This window comes from Lycorma delicatula, chromosome 4 (genome assembly GCF_047948215.1).
Source record: "Lycorma delicatula isolate Av1 chromosome 4, ASM4794821v1, whole genome shotgun sequence".
Lineage (NCBI taxonomy): Eukaryota > Metazoa > Arthropoda > Insecta > Hemiptera > Fulgoridae > Lycorma > Lycorma delicatula.
The window spans coordinates 123710008-123727864 of NC_134458.1; the positions used below are offsets into that span (position 1 = coordinate 123710008).

At 27.6% G+C, this 17857-nt stretch overlaps 1 protein-coding gene across 11 annotated transcripts in view; it reads right to left on the bottom strand.

Moving 5' to 3' along the window:
* The window catches only part of Cen (cerebellar degeneration-related protein 2-like), a 593469-nt gene that overhangs the window by 52838 nt on the left and 522774 nt on the right, over positions 1-17857 (bottom strand). For 2 of the 11 annotated variants that reach the window (XM_075364143.1, XM_075364146.1), the window contains exon 2: positions 807-977. The exons of 6 other annotated variants lie outside the window; for them this stretch is intronic. In XM_075364143.1, the coding sequence (XP_075220258.1) occupies positions 807-906 (100 nt within the window). In that variant the 5' untranslated portion in view covers positions 907-977. Of the gene's footprint in view, positions 1-806; positions 1116-17857 lie in introns of all 11 variants that reach the window. 3 more of the 11 variants (XM_075364141.1, XM_075364144.1, XM_075364145.1) reach the window with 2 other exon arrangements.

The following is a 17857-nucleotide window of genomic DNA, read 5'->3' on the forward strand; positions in this document are numbered from 1 at the left end:
TATGTAATTTAATTTTTTTATCAAATTAAAAATGAAAATTAAGAATTAAAATAAAGAAATATAATTTAAAAAAAAAAAATCAAAATTTAAAACTTCTTTTTTTTAAATATAAAAAAAATTAAATTTTGGAAATTAAAAACTACATATATAAAATATGACGTCAGAAGCCAATGTTTGATACAATAGCCACTTGATACAGTACTGTTACATTGGCTAGCCAAGACACATAGTATATTTTATCCTCTTTATATATTTTAATTACTCTTTATGTATTTTAATTTTAATTTTATCAATTCTGACATCATATTTTATATATGTAGTTTTAATTTCCATAATTTAATTTTTTATATATTTAAAAAAAAAGTTTTTTTTAAATTGTGATTTTTAAAAAAAATTTATATTTCTATATTTTAATTCTTAATTTTCAATTTTAATTTGATAAAAAAATGAAATTATATATATTATCAAACAATTTTTATATATATTTTAAATGTCTTCGAGTTTAATATGTAGTTTGATATAAAAATGAAACAATGAAAATCACAACTGAAGATGTGGGTTGCCACGAAAGTACTATTGTTAAGTTATGAAAAAATAACTTATTTACTTTTTAATTTCTGTAATTAGGCGGAACAAGTTAGACTATAGAGATACAATATATATTAGTACAGAGGGATATGGTTCTTGAAAAGAGTGACTAGAAAAAAAAGAAATATATATATATATATATATATATATATATATACACACACACACATACACACACACACAATAATATTTATTTAAATAGAACATATTACACTTACCTTCACTTCCACGTAAACATTCAAGTTCAACAGAGTAATCCCAACATTCAAGAGAGTTTGGAGCAGATTCCAGACCAGTATCTGGATCTGTTTTATTCATTTTAAAAAAAGTTTTTTCAAATAAATTTTTTTATAAATAACTATATATAGTTTGTTTACATTTTTGTTTCACTATAAAATAAAAACAAACACACCACTTAAATAAATTCTCACTCCCCACTAAAGATTTTGCAGTACAAATAGACTATTTAAATGTTCATACTGATTATTCAAATAAATGTTGCTTAAAATTCACTAAAGATGTTTTTACTATTAAAAAAATGTTATACATAACTATAATTTTAAATAAAATAAAACTTATGATAAAAAAAGGAATTACAAAAGCTCAGCAGTACAATGGCTTTCAATACATAACCTGATCATTTATCCCTTACTATCAATCCCTTACTTGCCAGATATCAGCCGCCACACCAGCTGCTTTAATGAAACTTGGTGAGGTAGCAACACTGTAGACTGGCTGAAGACTCTATTTTCTGGGAATTGTAAAAATGGCCAAACTAGTGGTTAAGAAGCTTATTGGTAATATGTCTCTGAGTCCTCCTTTAATCTAATCTACCAGCTGATGGTACAAACTGGGGAGGATGCTTAATTCCTAGTATAGGATAAACATTCTTTAAAGTCTATTATTTCATTTAACTTTTGTGTTCTATTAAATTTACATAACATCTGTGATTAGAAAAATAAATTTTACAGATTATTTGGGTGCAAAATGGAGTTTGATCAGAATGACAGGACCAGGAATTGTTTTAAAATAAAAATGATTAGAGGCTTTTTTATTTAACCAGTAACAGAAAAGAAAGGATTCTCTATAAAGACTTATAAATCTATTGCTACCTTATAGCTAAGAGACTAAACAGTTTTCAAGAATAATCTCAAAGGATTTCATAAAAATTAACTTGTACCAATTATTCTTAAAGTTCTAGATTACCTTATGTCGTAAGTCTGATCTTTCCAAACAGTATCAAACAATAACAAAGTATTTGCATAAATATATATATTTCCTAACTGCATATGTTTTAGTTTGTTATTATAAAAAAAAAGATATTTATAACATATTTTCCTTTCTAAATAAAAATATTTTATTTATTTCATAATACATAATAAATAGATCGTAAAAATAAGTGAAAGGTATTTCCACATTATGATAAAAGAAAACATGGAATAATAATTTATTCAAAAATTACTACAAATCTAACCAAAACAACATTTCCTTCATCAATACGCATAAAAACATCCAATATAGATTACATCACTTTTCTTTTCCCCCTTTTTAAAAAAGGAAGCCATATATAACCTTTATTAGAATCATGAAGCACCTAAAGTTGTATAATATCCAGGGATATAAAATGTTATTTTTCTGAATTCATTCTATTAAAACATTATTGCAGTTAAAAATGTATAAAATTAAAAAATATATATGTATATTTTAGAACATGAACAGAAAAATTTTAAAACTGACAACAGTAATGATAAAATTTCTTGATATTTCTAGAGAACATAAATTTTAACAAGCCTTAAAAGATAACCTAAAGAAGACAGAAACAAAAATTATAATGACCATGTTATATTCAAACAAAAATTCAATTAACGATCAGAGTGGCTGGGTAATCATTTTCAGTTATATGAAACACATTAATGATAAAACCTCGTATCTGGCATATCACCCACACCTGAGGGGAAGCATAGATGAATTATGTTGTATATATAATCTGATATGTTCTTTAAAATCATGAAAGAGATGTAATAAATCCAATCATAAGTAATGAAAACATCTGTTGCGAGTCATAGGAACAAAAAGTTTTATACAATACAGAAAAAGAAGAATCCTTGAAGGATAGAATTGCAACAATTAACAGAATATAAAAGATAATTTATAAAAAAAAGAGAGAGATTAAATATAAATTATCAAAAGAATGTAAAGGAACAGGATGGAAAAGACATGTGAAGTATCTACCTAGAAGAGGAACATTATAATATTAATAAACCAATCATTTAAGAAATAAACTTAAGCTTGAATAAATAAACTTAAACTTAAATAGAGGATAAAATTAAATTAAGGGCAAAATTACATATTAAAATGATTTTTCCTGGTACCAGTGTGTAAGCAATATTATGAAAAATACTTTGGCAACAACAGAGTTATAATAGATAAAGAGAAAAAAATCTCTAAATATGACTAGTAAAAATATGCTGTCAATTTTCTCTAATATTAACAAACATACATCAGCAAATAAATTATTAAAACATCAATACAAAAAATAAGAAAAAGGGAAATGTATATTATAAAAGCAGCAAAATTAACATAAATCCTAGTCATTCAATTGTAGACAATTGTTAACAAATCCTTGACACTATGTGTTAATGAGATATAAGATGGAAAAGGTACGTATTACAATTTACGTAATGGCACCATCAAATCAAAACCATTCTAGCTTTTATAATAAAAACCAAAAGAAAAGACACAATTACACTCATTATAAACAGTAAAAGAAAAAAGACTTCTTATAAACATTTATTTATTTAAAAGAGGATTGTATTATTTAATCACTTGTAAGAACTCAATTAATATTATTGAACAAACAGTGCTGTCTACATTAATAAATAAATACATAATGAGGTAATCAAATATTTTTATAAAATAATACACATCATTTATGTTAAGTTTGATGACTATGCTAACAGTTTTATTTTTTATCAACAAAAATTTGTTTAACAAAAAACTATTTTATTTCTATGTCTTTACTTCCTTGTAATTAGTAAAGTAAATATTGCGATTACAAAAAATTTTAGTTTCAGATTTCAATGGAAATATTCATTTTGACAATCCTGAATCTATTTTGACTAGTTTCGGCATGATGTCTGTACACACGTACATATGTATCTTGCATAATTCAAAAATGATTAGCTGTAGGATGTTGAAATTTTGGATTTAGGACTCTTTAACATCTAGTTGTGCACTCTACCTTTTGATTGCAATCGACTGGACCAAAAGTATCCAAAAAAGTCCAAAATCCAAAAAAATTTGGATTTTGGACTTTTTCTTATCTTTTATTAATATTCGCTTTAAAATTTTTCTTTCTCTTATAATTTCTTCAGTTTTTTAGGCCTTCTTGGAATTATATGAACCATTTGACATTAGTTTTTTTTACTTTGGAAGAAATAAAAAAATTGTATAGTCAGTTTACTGTTATTCATTCTAAATAAATGGGAATAAGATGTAATTCGTCTTTTCCTTATCGTGTCCTGACAATTTTTCAATTTTAGTATAAAATTTGTTGTTTTACCCGATTATTTTGAAATTTAAGACCTAAAATTTTTCTTATAATTTTCCTTTATTTTTACTTCGTACGAAGTAAAGGAAGTATTGTGATCGCGAAAAATTACGGTTTCCAGATTTCAACGGAAATATCCATTTTGATCATCCCTAAATCCATTTTGACTAGTTTCGGCGTGACGTCTGTATCTCGCATAACTCAAAAATGATTAACCGTAGGATGTTGAAATTTTGGATTTAGGACTGTTGTAACATCTAGTTGTGCAGCTCCCCATTTGATTGCAATCGACTGAACCAAAAGTGTCCAAAAAAACCCCCAAAAATAAAAAAAAAATTGTTTTGAATTTTTTCTTAACTGCAGTAAAAAGCCCTCATTGAGAGCGTTTCAACAATATATCATAAGTAGTACTTATTTTTATTAGTTACAGAGTTATAACCAAATAAAATTGTAATTAATAAAATATTTGGATCTTACAAGGGGGAGACACATCGGTTTGAATCTGACTCATCTCTTTTTTTAACTTTTTTTTAAAATTTAAATACGAGTATATTGATTTATTAATCATTTTTAACCTCTGATTGTAAAAACGTTTTTACAATAAATAATAATTTAACAAACAATAAAAAAAAAAAATATGAAAAAACATCAGAAGTTATTAATGAAATAAAATTTTATGTACTTATCATTTAAAAAAAAATGTGTATATGTAATAAATAGGCGTACAAGGAAGTAATGTGGTGTCCCCATCACATTTTTTAAAAAACTGTTAGTTGCATAATATTTAACAAAAATTAAATTTCAAATACTTCTTACCTGTAGAACTGGTTTACTAATTTAGTTTCACCTGTTGGCATTTTACCTTTAACCTATTCACTTGTTCAATTTTCAGGCCTTGAGATATTCTAAATATTCAAATCAAGGTGGTAAGGAACACAGTTTAACTAGGACCTCCCTTAATCAGGAATCAATAAATATTAAATTTTTTAGTGATGGTGAACTGGAAAATGGGGAGATTACCAGAAGTCCTTGAAATTCAAGTTAAAGTGGGCAAAAAAAATTCCATAGGCTTTTTTTTACCTATTGCCTAAAAAAACTAATCACAGGTGTAAGATAGTAAATTGAAAACAATAAAATGGAGCCAGTACAGTCATTTTAGGATTTCTCAGTAGTAGTATGTGGTCTACGTAGAGCTGAATGATGATACAAGAATAGAGGTCACAGTAAACTATGGAACTGATATGGTTCATGGTCATGTTAGCACCGCTTAACTTAATGGTTACATGGCTACCAATCAGAATAGGTGAGACCAACAGAAAGAAGGAAATTGAAAGACACAGACAACAATTTGCTGCACAGACAACTTAATGCCATTACAGAATTAATGTACAGAGTAAGATTTTCTAATCAGCAGTTGAGACAATTTTTGTGTGAGAGATTATAAAAGTTGTACTCATTAAAAAAATTAAATAATTAGGATTACGTAATGAAATTAGATGCAAATCAAAATTTATTATGCAATTAAATGGGTCACCAATATTTGTAGATTCCTCCAAAAACTACTTCCTTAATCCCCAGTAAGTAAAAAAGAATGCTATAACAGGTTAAAGTTACATATTTAAGCTCTCTCTGTTTTTCATTTTCATATGATGTGATAAGAAAAAAATTCTTAACATGAACTGAGTAAAAATAAAGAGAAAAAAAGGTAAGTGAAGTATTCTTTTCATTTTTTTCCCAAACACCAAACTTGATTTTCATATTATACAACTGTATATTAGGGTTCAATTAATGTAACTATCGTAGTTAAAATAAGGCTGAGGCCAGACATCAAGTGTTAACCTTAGTGGTTAATTTTATAATTTTGACTACATATATATATATATATATATATATATATATATTTATTTATATATACACAGTTGTTTCTAAAATGGTGGGCTGGCTATACCTTTTCGGATTTTACTTGTAAAACTATACAAAAAATATCCTTAGTAAAAATGTCGATTTCTCCTTCGTTTTCCCCTGTCGCCATTTTGTTATTTTTATATAAAAATTTATATCTCAAGTTCGGACAGATGAATCATATTAATATTTGGTAACAGTCTTGGCAATAAAGATTTAAAATTAGAAAAAAAATCAGGAATTAAATACCTACGCAAATTACAAAATGGCGGCCATGTTTATTTATCAATCCGTTATATCTCCGTAAATATTAGTTTTATCAAAATTTATGTATTTGTTAAAAACAAAAAAAATTAGAGAAAATTAAATTAAAATTTATTTGCTAAAATATTAAGCCTTTTATTTTGAACAAAATGACATTTTATTTTTTAAAATCGGTTAATAAATAGCCAAGTTACTGCAGAAAACTGATGTAATTTTGTGTCTGTTTTCATCTCCGTCACTTTACGTTCAATTCGATTAAATATTAAACGTTAATTCTAGTGCTGTAAATTGGAATCAAATTAAGTAATAATTTTTTCCCAATAATAGACCAATAATAAAAAAAAAAAAAACGACTACCTGTGATAATCTTACATTAATTATTGTAGAACATTAGGCGTACTTAAACAGTTAACAATTGTTAAAAGTTATCTGAGATGTTCAGTGTCCACAATTAGGAATTACACAAGTCTCCAGTCTTTTTTTCTGAGAGATTGTCTTAACCGTTCAAAAATTGCGGGAGTATTCCTAATTTCGTGAAATTCATTTTGGATTCTTTTTTGAAGAGTCTCAATGTTGAGTTAAATAAACAGTAATATATTTCAAATGGCCCCACAGGTCCATCTTAACTTCTGTCAAGATGGTTTAAGTCAGGTGATCGGGCAGGCCAGGGCATTGGCACTCCGAGGCCTACCCATTTTTTATGGAAAGTTTTTAAGGAAATCTGATTCCAACTGACTGAAATGTGTAGGAGCTCCATTTTGGTGAAACTACATATTTTCTCTTAATTGTAGAGATAGGTAGGTAGGTTAACAAGAAATAAAAACAATATTTAATCGAACTGAACGTAAAGTGGACATAAAACAGACACAAAATTACATCAATTTTCTACCATAATTCGGCATTTGTTAACCGATTTCAAAAAATAAACGTCATTTTGTTTAAAATAAAAGGCTTAATATTTTAGCAAATATCATAAATTTTGATAAAACTAATATTTATGGAGATATAACGGATTGAAAAACAAACATGGCCGCCATTTTGTAATTTGCAAAGGTATTTAATTCCTGATTTTTTGCTACTTTTAAAACTTTATTACCAAGACGCTTACCAAGTATTTATGCGATTCGTCTATCCGAACTTGAGATATAACTTTTTTTTATAAAAATAACAAAATGTTGGGCAGGGGGAGAATGAAGGAGAAATCGCCATTTTTCCTAAGGGTATTTTTTGTTTAGTTTTATAAGTAGAATCCAAAAAGTATAGCCAGCTCACCATTTTAGAAACACCTGTATATAATATAATTTAATTAATTATAATATTGAAATCCCAGATAGAATCCGTTAAAACTACGAATATTTACAATATTTACCTACTGGACTGCTTTCAAAGCTTTCACTTGGTCATCAGCAGTTAAATTACAAATTAGACACCTACTACATCAATTTATCCTGCTTTGTCCTTTAAAATGGAAACCTACTTTGTGTATCATAGTATGACAGAGAGTTAACTCGGTTTTAATTTTAAATGACAGAGCAGGATAAGCTGATATAACAGACTAGAAAAAAGGCGGTAGGCCTGATAATTTTACATTGTTTATGTTTCATTACACATTATTTTATTAAATGTTTCTGCTGACTAACTAAACGTTCATGAATTTAGCATACTAACAACAACAAAAACCTTTATAACTTAAAGCTTCAAAATCCTGAACATTTTTTAGCTGTTTTTTTAACACAGCTCTAACTCCAATGGTTTCCTTTTTTATCCCTAAAACATAAATATAAATTTTAGATAAATATTTATAAACAAAAATTAAATAATAAAAACATTAAGATACCAAAAAACTCAAAATGAAAAAAATGACAATCACAAAATTAAAAAACAAATGTAACAAAAATATAGCAACCAAATGCAGTTTGCTACTTTGTTGGATTCTGCCAAGAACTGCTTCATTCAAACTAAAATTGTGAGTACATACAGCAAACCACAGAGATTTTTTAATTTATGTAAAATTATTTTATTTTATCTAACATAAATTTAATTCTATTATTTTTGTAATAATCATTTGACTGATTTGAATAATTCAATTCAAGCCCAGATAACACAGTGACAGAGGTCACATTTTTCAGTTCATTAATTCAATTCATTAAAGTTTGCACTTCATTCAAAATAAAAATGTTAGCACATACAGCAAATAAACTAATGCACCATCCTTCTTAATTTGGAAGATGTGTAAATTGTAATTTTAAACAAATGAAATGAAAGCTTTGAAAGCACTCCTGTAGGTAACTGATCTTACTTTTAACTGACTCTATCTGATGGTTTCAATATTATAATTAATTACATACAAAATATGTACAAAATAAATAAGAAATAAGTTTTGTTATTTTAAATTTCTGTTATTTTTAATTTTACTCTAGGTTATTAAACATACGAAACACAATACAAACAACACAAACACAAAAAAAAATTGAAATTACATCAAAAGTAATAAAGCCAAACAAACCTCAGGTTTTCTCAAATGTAAAAATCACTCATTCATTACAAACCAAACTAGATTATCCTTACCATGTTTGGGTTGGCAATTTTTTTAAATTTTGTTTTGCATAATAAAAAAGACTGGAATAAAATGTTCAGCATTTTAAAAAAATTAGGGCTCAAATACAGAGATAGAAGAACAATTGCTAACATGTACAGAAACCAAACAGCAACAGTAACAATTGAAGAACATAAGAAAGAAGCCGTAATAAGAAAGGGAGTCTGACAAGGATGTTCCCTGTCTCCGTTACTTTTTAATCTTTACATGGAACTAGCAGTTAATGATGTTAAAGAACAATTTAGATTCGGAGTAACAGTACAAGGTGAAAAGATAAAGATGCTACGATTTGCTGATGATATAGTAATTCTAGCCGAGAGTAAAAAGGACTTAGAAGAAACAATGAACGGCATAGATGAAGTCCTACGCAAGAACTATCGCATGAAAATAAACAAGAACAAAACAAAAGTAATGAAATGTAGTAGAAATAACAAAGATGGACCACTGAATGTGAAAATAGGAGGGGAAAAGATTATGGAGGTAGAAGAATTTTGTTATTTGGGAAGTAGAATTACTAAAGATGGACGAAGCAGGAGCGATATAAAATGCCGAATAGCACAAGCTAAACGAGCCTTCAGTAAGAAATATAATTTGTTTACATAAAAAATTAATTTAAATGTCAGGAAAAGATTTTTGAAAGTGTATGTTTGGAGTGTCGCTTTATATGGAAGTGAAACTTGGACAGTCGGAGTATCTGAGAAGAAAAGATTAGAAGCTTTTGAAATGTGGTGCTGTAGGAGAATGTTAAAAATCAGATGGGTGGATAAAGTGACAAATGAAGAGGTATTGCGGCAAATAGATGAAGAAAGAAGCATTTGGAAAAATATAGTTAAAAGAAGAGACAGACTTATAGGCCACATACTAAGGCATCCTGGAATAGTCGCTTTAATATTGGAAAGACAGGTAGAAGGGAAAAATTGTGTAGGCAGACCACGTTTGGAATATGTAAAACAAATTGTTAGGGATGTAGGATGTAGAAGGTATACTGAAATGAAACGACTAGCACTAGATAGGGAATCTTGGAGAGCTGCATCAAACCAGTCAAATGACTGAAGACAAAAAAAAAAAATGTTTTGCATGTTTGGTAAAGAGTAAAAATTAAATATAACACTGAAAATGTATGTCTTGACTTATATTTATATAAATAATAATAAATAAATTATAAATATAATAATAGTAGTATAAATAGTAATTATTATTTAAGATACGTATATAATAAAATCAAATTAAATTTTATAGTCTCATATCCTACACCTACATAAGTAAAAGAAAGTGCAAAACTATAAGGAAGAGAGAAATCGAAAAAACCAACATCTGTCAGTAGATTATTTAAAGTGGTTGATAAAGAAAGTGATTTACAAATAAATCACAAAAATTTTCCAATCTTACAGATATTGATTATAAAATCTTAATAAAATAAATTCATGTTTTTTTTACTAGTTTTACATTAATTTTCTATAAAAATAATTTTAATAAAAAATTATTATAAGCAAAACTTTATTGTTCATGATATTACTATTATAATATTTTAAATTGCTTAATGTTACAATCTGGCATACAAAACCATCGGAATTACCATGGTAATTCAATTACGGACTTCATAAAATTAGAATTGAAATAACTCATTGGATTATAAATTACAGTAATAATAATAAAGTGGTTATAATTCTACGATAACAATAATTTTATTTTCACTCCGTTAAGATTTTAATAAATAAGGAGAAACTTGGCAAGGCTTATATGTTTATGTATAAAATAATGAAAACAAAGAATAAACAAAGACAATAGGTCTCTTGGGCTAGAAGGGACGAGCGCCTGACTATCTAAGTTAGTATTTTATTGTTTTTTTTTAAGGGCAAATGGGAAACCGGCTTTATACAATAATCACTTCAGTTATTTAGGCTTATTGTGTAGCCACTGGTCAGGAAAAGAAATTCCTGAATCAGTTCATAGACAATCCCTTCTAAACCTAAGAGATACACTATCTTTTCAAATCTCAGTATATCCTCACATGAATACTTAGCAGGATCCTACTGACATCTGGACAACTTATAACACAGAAGAAGATACAATAAGGATAAGGAAAAGGGATTTATGATGAGATAGGGGAATCTATTTTGACAGATAGATCTGAATGGGTGATTATTTGGCCAGAATCTACATATAGATTCACAATTCACTTCTTGTTCTAGTTAAAATATGAAATATTTGTAATTTAAACAGCTGTATTATATAAAAAAATAATTTGTAAGTAATCTCAGGAAAAACTGTGTTGATCTGAAAAATTCCTTAACTGTTTAAAAGTATTCTTCATCAGTGGAACAAAATATATAAGAACTACAGTATATTACACTACCTAACTTCCTAATATCACGGCCTTTGATAATCTCTTTACTAAAATATCATTTCTAATATCTCTTTATTAATGTCATTATTAGTCTGATTATAAGAAAACTGTTTATCTTATCCACCAAACCTAGGGATCTGATTCTTTGAGTTCTGGTATTCAGATTACCAGATTTAGTAAGCATATCAAATCCTGTAATACCTATTACCATAGGAGCTCTCCATATACCTTAATGAGTAATTGTATGTAGTATGCGATCACCAACTGAGTAAAGTTATCTGTATTTCAAAATAATTAAAGGTAAGTGTTAAATATAATCTGTACTGTCATCATAATCTGATAAAAATTATATGTACAAAACAGTGTTTGTAATACATCGATTACCATCCTTTTATCTTTTAGCAATTAATTGTAACTTAATGGAAAATTTTAATTAGGAATTATTTAATTTTATACTTGAAGTTTGCTGAAAGATTAAGGTTGAGTGTAATTGGACAAAAAAGGTTTTGTTTATCAAATTTATTAGATTATATTTCAACATTTTTAATTATTATAAAGTTTTAATAATATCTTAACTGGAAAAGCTTACATGGCTGGAACTATAACTAATGTTGACTGAATGATTGAGTCGGCTATTTATAACAATGATTTACTTCATAAGAACGATAAAAAAATGATCTATTATTTTACTGTCAATCTTTCTTCTGTAACTATACGGTTTCATTTCATTATTAAAAGATTTATTTTCAAAAAACTTAAGAAATTAAAATAAAATTATCATTATTTAATTACGTTTTTAATTTTTACTTAAATCCATATGAAACTGGTAAAAATAATTTTAAAACATATTTTGAAATTTCCTAATACTGATAAATGTCTTGCTATTTTCCTCAACTAATCTTAGTGTTTTTTCAACCAACAATTTAGGAATGAACTGTTTTCCAATTAAGAATGGTTATTTTTAAAAATGAACAGGAAAAAATGCCCATTTTTATAACTTGAATAAAAAAATGGATACACCAATTAATCCTTATACCAATAAGGATAAATTGGTGTTTGAAAATAGCTACTATGGTTACTGATGAGAGGAGTAAAAAGTACTGCAACAATCAGGTGATTTCATTGATGCTATTTTGGAATATCAGTTGTAAAACAAGAAAATTTTCTTGCAAGTTACTGTACACTTAATCAAAGGCGCAAGATATTTAAACAAATTTTTATATAATAACATAAATTACTCTGGAACCTAATAATGGTTGTTTTCTCACTGTTTAATACATTTTCTAACTGAAAAAAATTTTCTATTATTTAAAACGCTATTTCACTGTTCAAAAATGTCCAAATTGAACTAGGATAACGTAAAAAAATATTAACCATAAGTTAGCTGAATTGAACGAATATTTTTGGGGGGTTACAAATAAATAAAAATTATTTATATTTTCTTAAGTTTTGTTTTTTCCAGTTAAGTCAATAAAATTATATAAGTTAACGAGGATGTGGTTTACAAGTAAAAATGCTGACAAAAAATGGTTATTTATAGTGGAAAAAAAAATGATACGTGAAATACACCAATAAAAGGTTAAAAAAAATCGATATTGTAAAAATTTGACCGGCTCTCCCCTTCCAATATTGTCCCCAAACTATTTTTTTTTGGGGGGGGAATACTTGCACTATTATTATGCCTAGGAAGACATAGAAAAAATTGGTTAAAAAATATGTAAAAAATAAAAAGATAGCTTTTTACGATTTTAGAAGGAGTGTTGGAGCCAATTTAAAAAAAAAATCTGATTTGGACACCAAATAACTTCCTTGTACGCCTATTAAATTACATATACAAATTTTTTGCTGCACTTCATTTGAAAGTGAGATACGATCCTCCAATTCTTTATAAGTGGACATTTACAGAATTGCTAAAATATTATTTTTATTAACATCAAATATTTATACAATTATTAATTCAACACTCTTATCTGTAATATTAGGATGGAATATAAGTCCCTTTATTACTCCTTAAATAAATGTTTTTTGAACCCTATTGCGTGTGTGAATAGTAAACTGTTTACATGCCTTCATCACAGAATAATAACATGCAATATTCAGTTATACTCAATAAAACTGGTCCTAAAAATTTCCATAGCATTTTATATTAGTTAGTGTATTAATTTTGTTTCACCTCGGTCAAGTAGATATGTGGTGTAAGTGAGAACGTGTCGGACCCGTAACCATGCACACGTCAGTTCGAATTCGACTTCATATATACGTATTTTTTTAACTTTTTTTTTTAATTTAAATATATTGATTTATTAATAATGATTAACCTCTGATTGTAAAAATTATGGGATTAAAATGAAAAGTACATTTTATTTCACTAATAACTTCTAATTTTTTTTTTGTATCATTGAATTATTATTTATTGTTAAAATATTTTTTACTATTGCAGGATAATAATTATTTATAAAACAACATATTTAAATTAAAAAAAAAAAGTTTATGAAGTCGGATTCGAATCGATGTGCCTTCCCCTTGTAAGATCCAAATATTTCATTAATTAAAATTTTATTTGGCTATAACTCTGGAACCAACGAAAATAAATACCACATGACATATCGCTGAAAATCGCTCAATGAGGGCTTATTACTGCAGTTAAGAAAAAGTCCAAAATCCAAATGTTTCAAAACTGAAATCCCGCTTTATTTAGAGGTTTGACTGTATGCACATTTTTGGCCCAGTCCATTGCAATCAAAAGGGGAAGTGGACAACTAGATGTTACAACAGTCCTAAATACATTTCAACATTCTACGGCTAATCCTTTTGAGTTATGCGAGATACATACGTACATACGTCACGCCGAAACTGGTAAAATATATCCGTTGAAATCTGAAAACCGAAATTTTTGGCGATTACAATATTTCCTTTACTACGTACAAGTAAGTAAAAATGGTCAGATAAGCATTCATGCCTGTACTGAACTTGGGGGTTATGTTGGCAAAATTTTTATAAAAGATAAAACCTCAAAAAACTAACTGCCCCACCTCCTGGAGAAATCGACTCCAAAATTTTACAAACAAATTACACCATATACACGAGTATCTGTACAAAATTTCATCAAAATTGGTTTATCCAGTCAAAAGTTATTAAGCTTCAAACACGCCAACACAGCCACATACGTACGGCGTACGAACATTACCCCCCCTCCACTCTTCTTTTTATTTTTTGGGTTCCTGGGTCATGAAACGTCGAGAAATGAAAAAAATTCATACGCCATTTTTTGACTGATTATCACACTTTTCTTTCAGCTATGATGCCAGGAAAGTAATATAAGATCATTTTTTATTGCAAAGAAAACTTATTTCTTCAAAGAAATATGTTAACCTTCAAACTCATTAGTAAAGATATAACGATCTAGTAAATCTTATAACGGCCTATAATATTATAGGTAAATAAGTTATGAAAAATAAAAAAAAAATTTAAACACTAAAACAATGTTCAATTATTATTTAATCTAGTCTTAAATTCATCGCTCATTAAACAAATATTTTAATTTCACAATAGATTCTTAAGATTATCTTCTCAAATAGATTATTATTATCTTCTTTAAGATTATTAAAAGATTATGTAAGTACCGTATCAGTAATTATGAAATAATATAAATATCCTATTTAAAAGAAAACAAATTTACCAATGAATTTCCGGAAATATACAATATAATGGGATGTAACATTTAACTCCATACATTATTGCTAAACAGGTTTTATTTAATATAAGTAATACCAAAAATGCAACGGGTAATATTTTGCGTATAATTTTAAGGCATTTTTTTGTAAAGTGCAACAAGTATTAACATAACTTTTACATACTGTCCATTTATTTATACTGTGCAAGAGATTTATGTCTACTTTAGCTGATCTCTATAGCATTGGTTTTAAAATTATTTATAATCCTACTCCTTTGTTTTATCCCATCTAAGAGATGTTAGCAGCCTTTCATTCCACTTAAGCTAGTCTCTTCAGACATCTCGCAAGAATGAAATATGTTGACTTACGTGCATATGCAAAAAGAATGTTTTTTTTTTTTAAGCGATGACATGGTCAGCCGGGGTTCGCAATAAAAAACTCCCATCATAATTCAATCATGTGAAAAAGTAATACATTTCGGATATTTAAATATTTAAAAGCCTTCCTTAGGGAATAAAATATTACTCCGAAAAAACTACATTGAAGTCGGTCAAATCGTTCAAAAGTTATAATGGGAGAAAACGCAATTTCTGAACGAAAAACATACATCCACTCTGGCGGTCAGTTATTGGAAATAGAAATGGTAAAGCTATTTTTTATTTACTCTTTCGAGATGTGTTTCAGAAAAAAAATATTTACGGAAACAAGAATTTAAAGCAAAATAACAGAAAAAATGTTTATATAACTTTTTTTAATGGTTTTAGTTTCTTATTTTTGTAAAATTTACTGTTGCATTAATACCGTATAACAGATCTGACAGTTTATTTTTTCCTTCTGATCGATTTATAATAGCGTGAAATAACAGAACAAATTGGGAATCTCTGTGGTGTTTACACTAGAAAGATACTGACCAGTATCGGTTCAAGGTTACTTGAATCGTTTTTCGATTTATCTTAACGGGAGAAGAAAGCCACAAATTACCTATCAGAGAATTTCTTTCCGTCATCCGATAAATAAAATGTGCGAAACATCAAGAGATAATCTCTATGTATATACTATGAAACAATTAATTTTTTTAATTTAAAAACAATTTTAAATAAAATTTATTTAATAATTTTATCCTGCATAATAACGTTTTTTTAAGCTTCAACTTTCAGTTATAACAATAACAATAATTCTGAAAATAACATATACAATAACGGCAGGCCATGCAATTTTATTTATTTTAAAACAACATCTTACATAATTATTACTAATATAAATAAACGTATAGAAATTATTCCCATAATGATAACTGTGAGACGTTAAACGTGTATTTTTTTGTTGCAAATTATTATTAAAAAAAAGAAGTAAAAAACAAGACAATGTAAAAATATAATATTTAAATGGGGTAATAAAAAAATTAAACGATATCTATTTTGTGATAATTTTAATTAGTACAATGACATTCAGCCTTGATGTCTAATTAAAAGATTAATCACCAGCATTAAAAAAATGAATTCTTTAGTTAAAATAATTTTTACGCACGCTGAATCACAAGAGCGGTTCAACATTAGTTTAAAACAGTTATTGCAACTTATTCAGATAATAATGGAAATATAAAACAATGGAAATAATACTGTAAACACACGTTATTTGATCTTCAGAAAGATAAAAAACAATACTGTAATAAAATAATATTACAGTAATATTAAATAATAATATTAATTAATTTTAGTATCTATTTATATTAATCCGTGAGTGCATCCACGTGCAGCTGTTGATTTTATAAAATTTTACTAAGTTTAAGGTAACCTTAAAGACGTAGAGGGCGAATACTTCGAAAAGTTTAGTTTTTTATTAATTCAAAAAAAAAAGAAAAAAGAACATCCCTTTAAAAAATAACAGTTTCAAAATACTATTTCAGTGAAAAAACTATAATAAATAAAATATTATGTAACTCAGGAAAATATTTTAAGGGAAAAGTGTGGATACTCGGAATATCCACATAAGCAAACAATGAATATTTCTTTTTTTGCTCGATTGCTATGGTCATTAATTACTAAACAATAAAGCATTCGACATTGTTTTAACAGTAGTAGTATGCGCAGGGGAAAACCAATTTACAGGTGAAATTTCTATCGAGACTTTGTTAAACGTAGAATATCTTACGTACTTTTTTTTTAAATAAAAAGGGCACTTTTGTCGAATACCAGTGGCACTGAATATTTATTTAAACACCCAATTTATTTTTTTTCAACAATTAAGGACTGCTATTTAAATTTTAAATGCCTCGAACGGAAAGGATAAGGTAAGAGCAAGTTTCCTTATCATAATGATGTAAATTCAATTCGATATTTGTATCTAACGCGTTGCAGGCAGTTAGTTCTGTGCGTTTATCGTGTAAGGAGTTTAATTTCGTTACCGAAGTTTAATATGAATGTTTGGAATTTGCTGGCTAACGAATAGAATGCCGCCAAGTTCCTGAAACAACGTGGTATACTATTGAAACCAGAACATGTCGCAATGCACACGCTATGTGTATTTACGAAACTGACGTTGTTGTACGGCGTTACAACAAATGCTGCAACGCCAAATGTTGCTATACAGGTGTTGTATGGCTTTGAAAGGTAGTGGGGGTCACTGAAATAACTAATAAAATGCACAGAAGAACTACTACCAAGTAGAGTCCTATTTCGTCGAATTCATATTGCGTCGATAAGAGGAGAAAACAATTCATTCCAGAAAATACTCGATGGAAAACGAACACCGACCGGAAGTCGCCATGTAGCAGTAAGTAAATTTTCCGTGATCTTTAAGCTGGATCATGCAGTAGCACATAAATTAACAATGAATAAAGAAATTTACTCGAAAAAGGTACCGATTTGAAGGGAACAAGCGGTGGCGCCGGTATTCGATAAAAGTACCCGTAGTACTTCTCATTTTTCTGTTTAGCC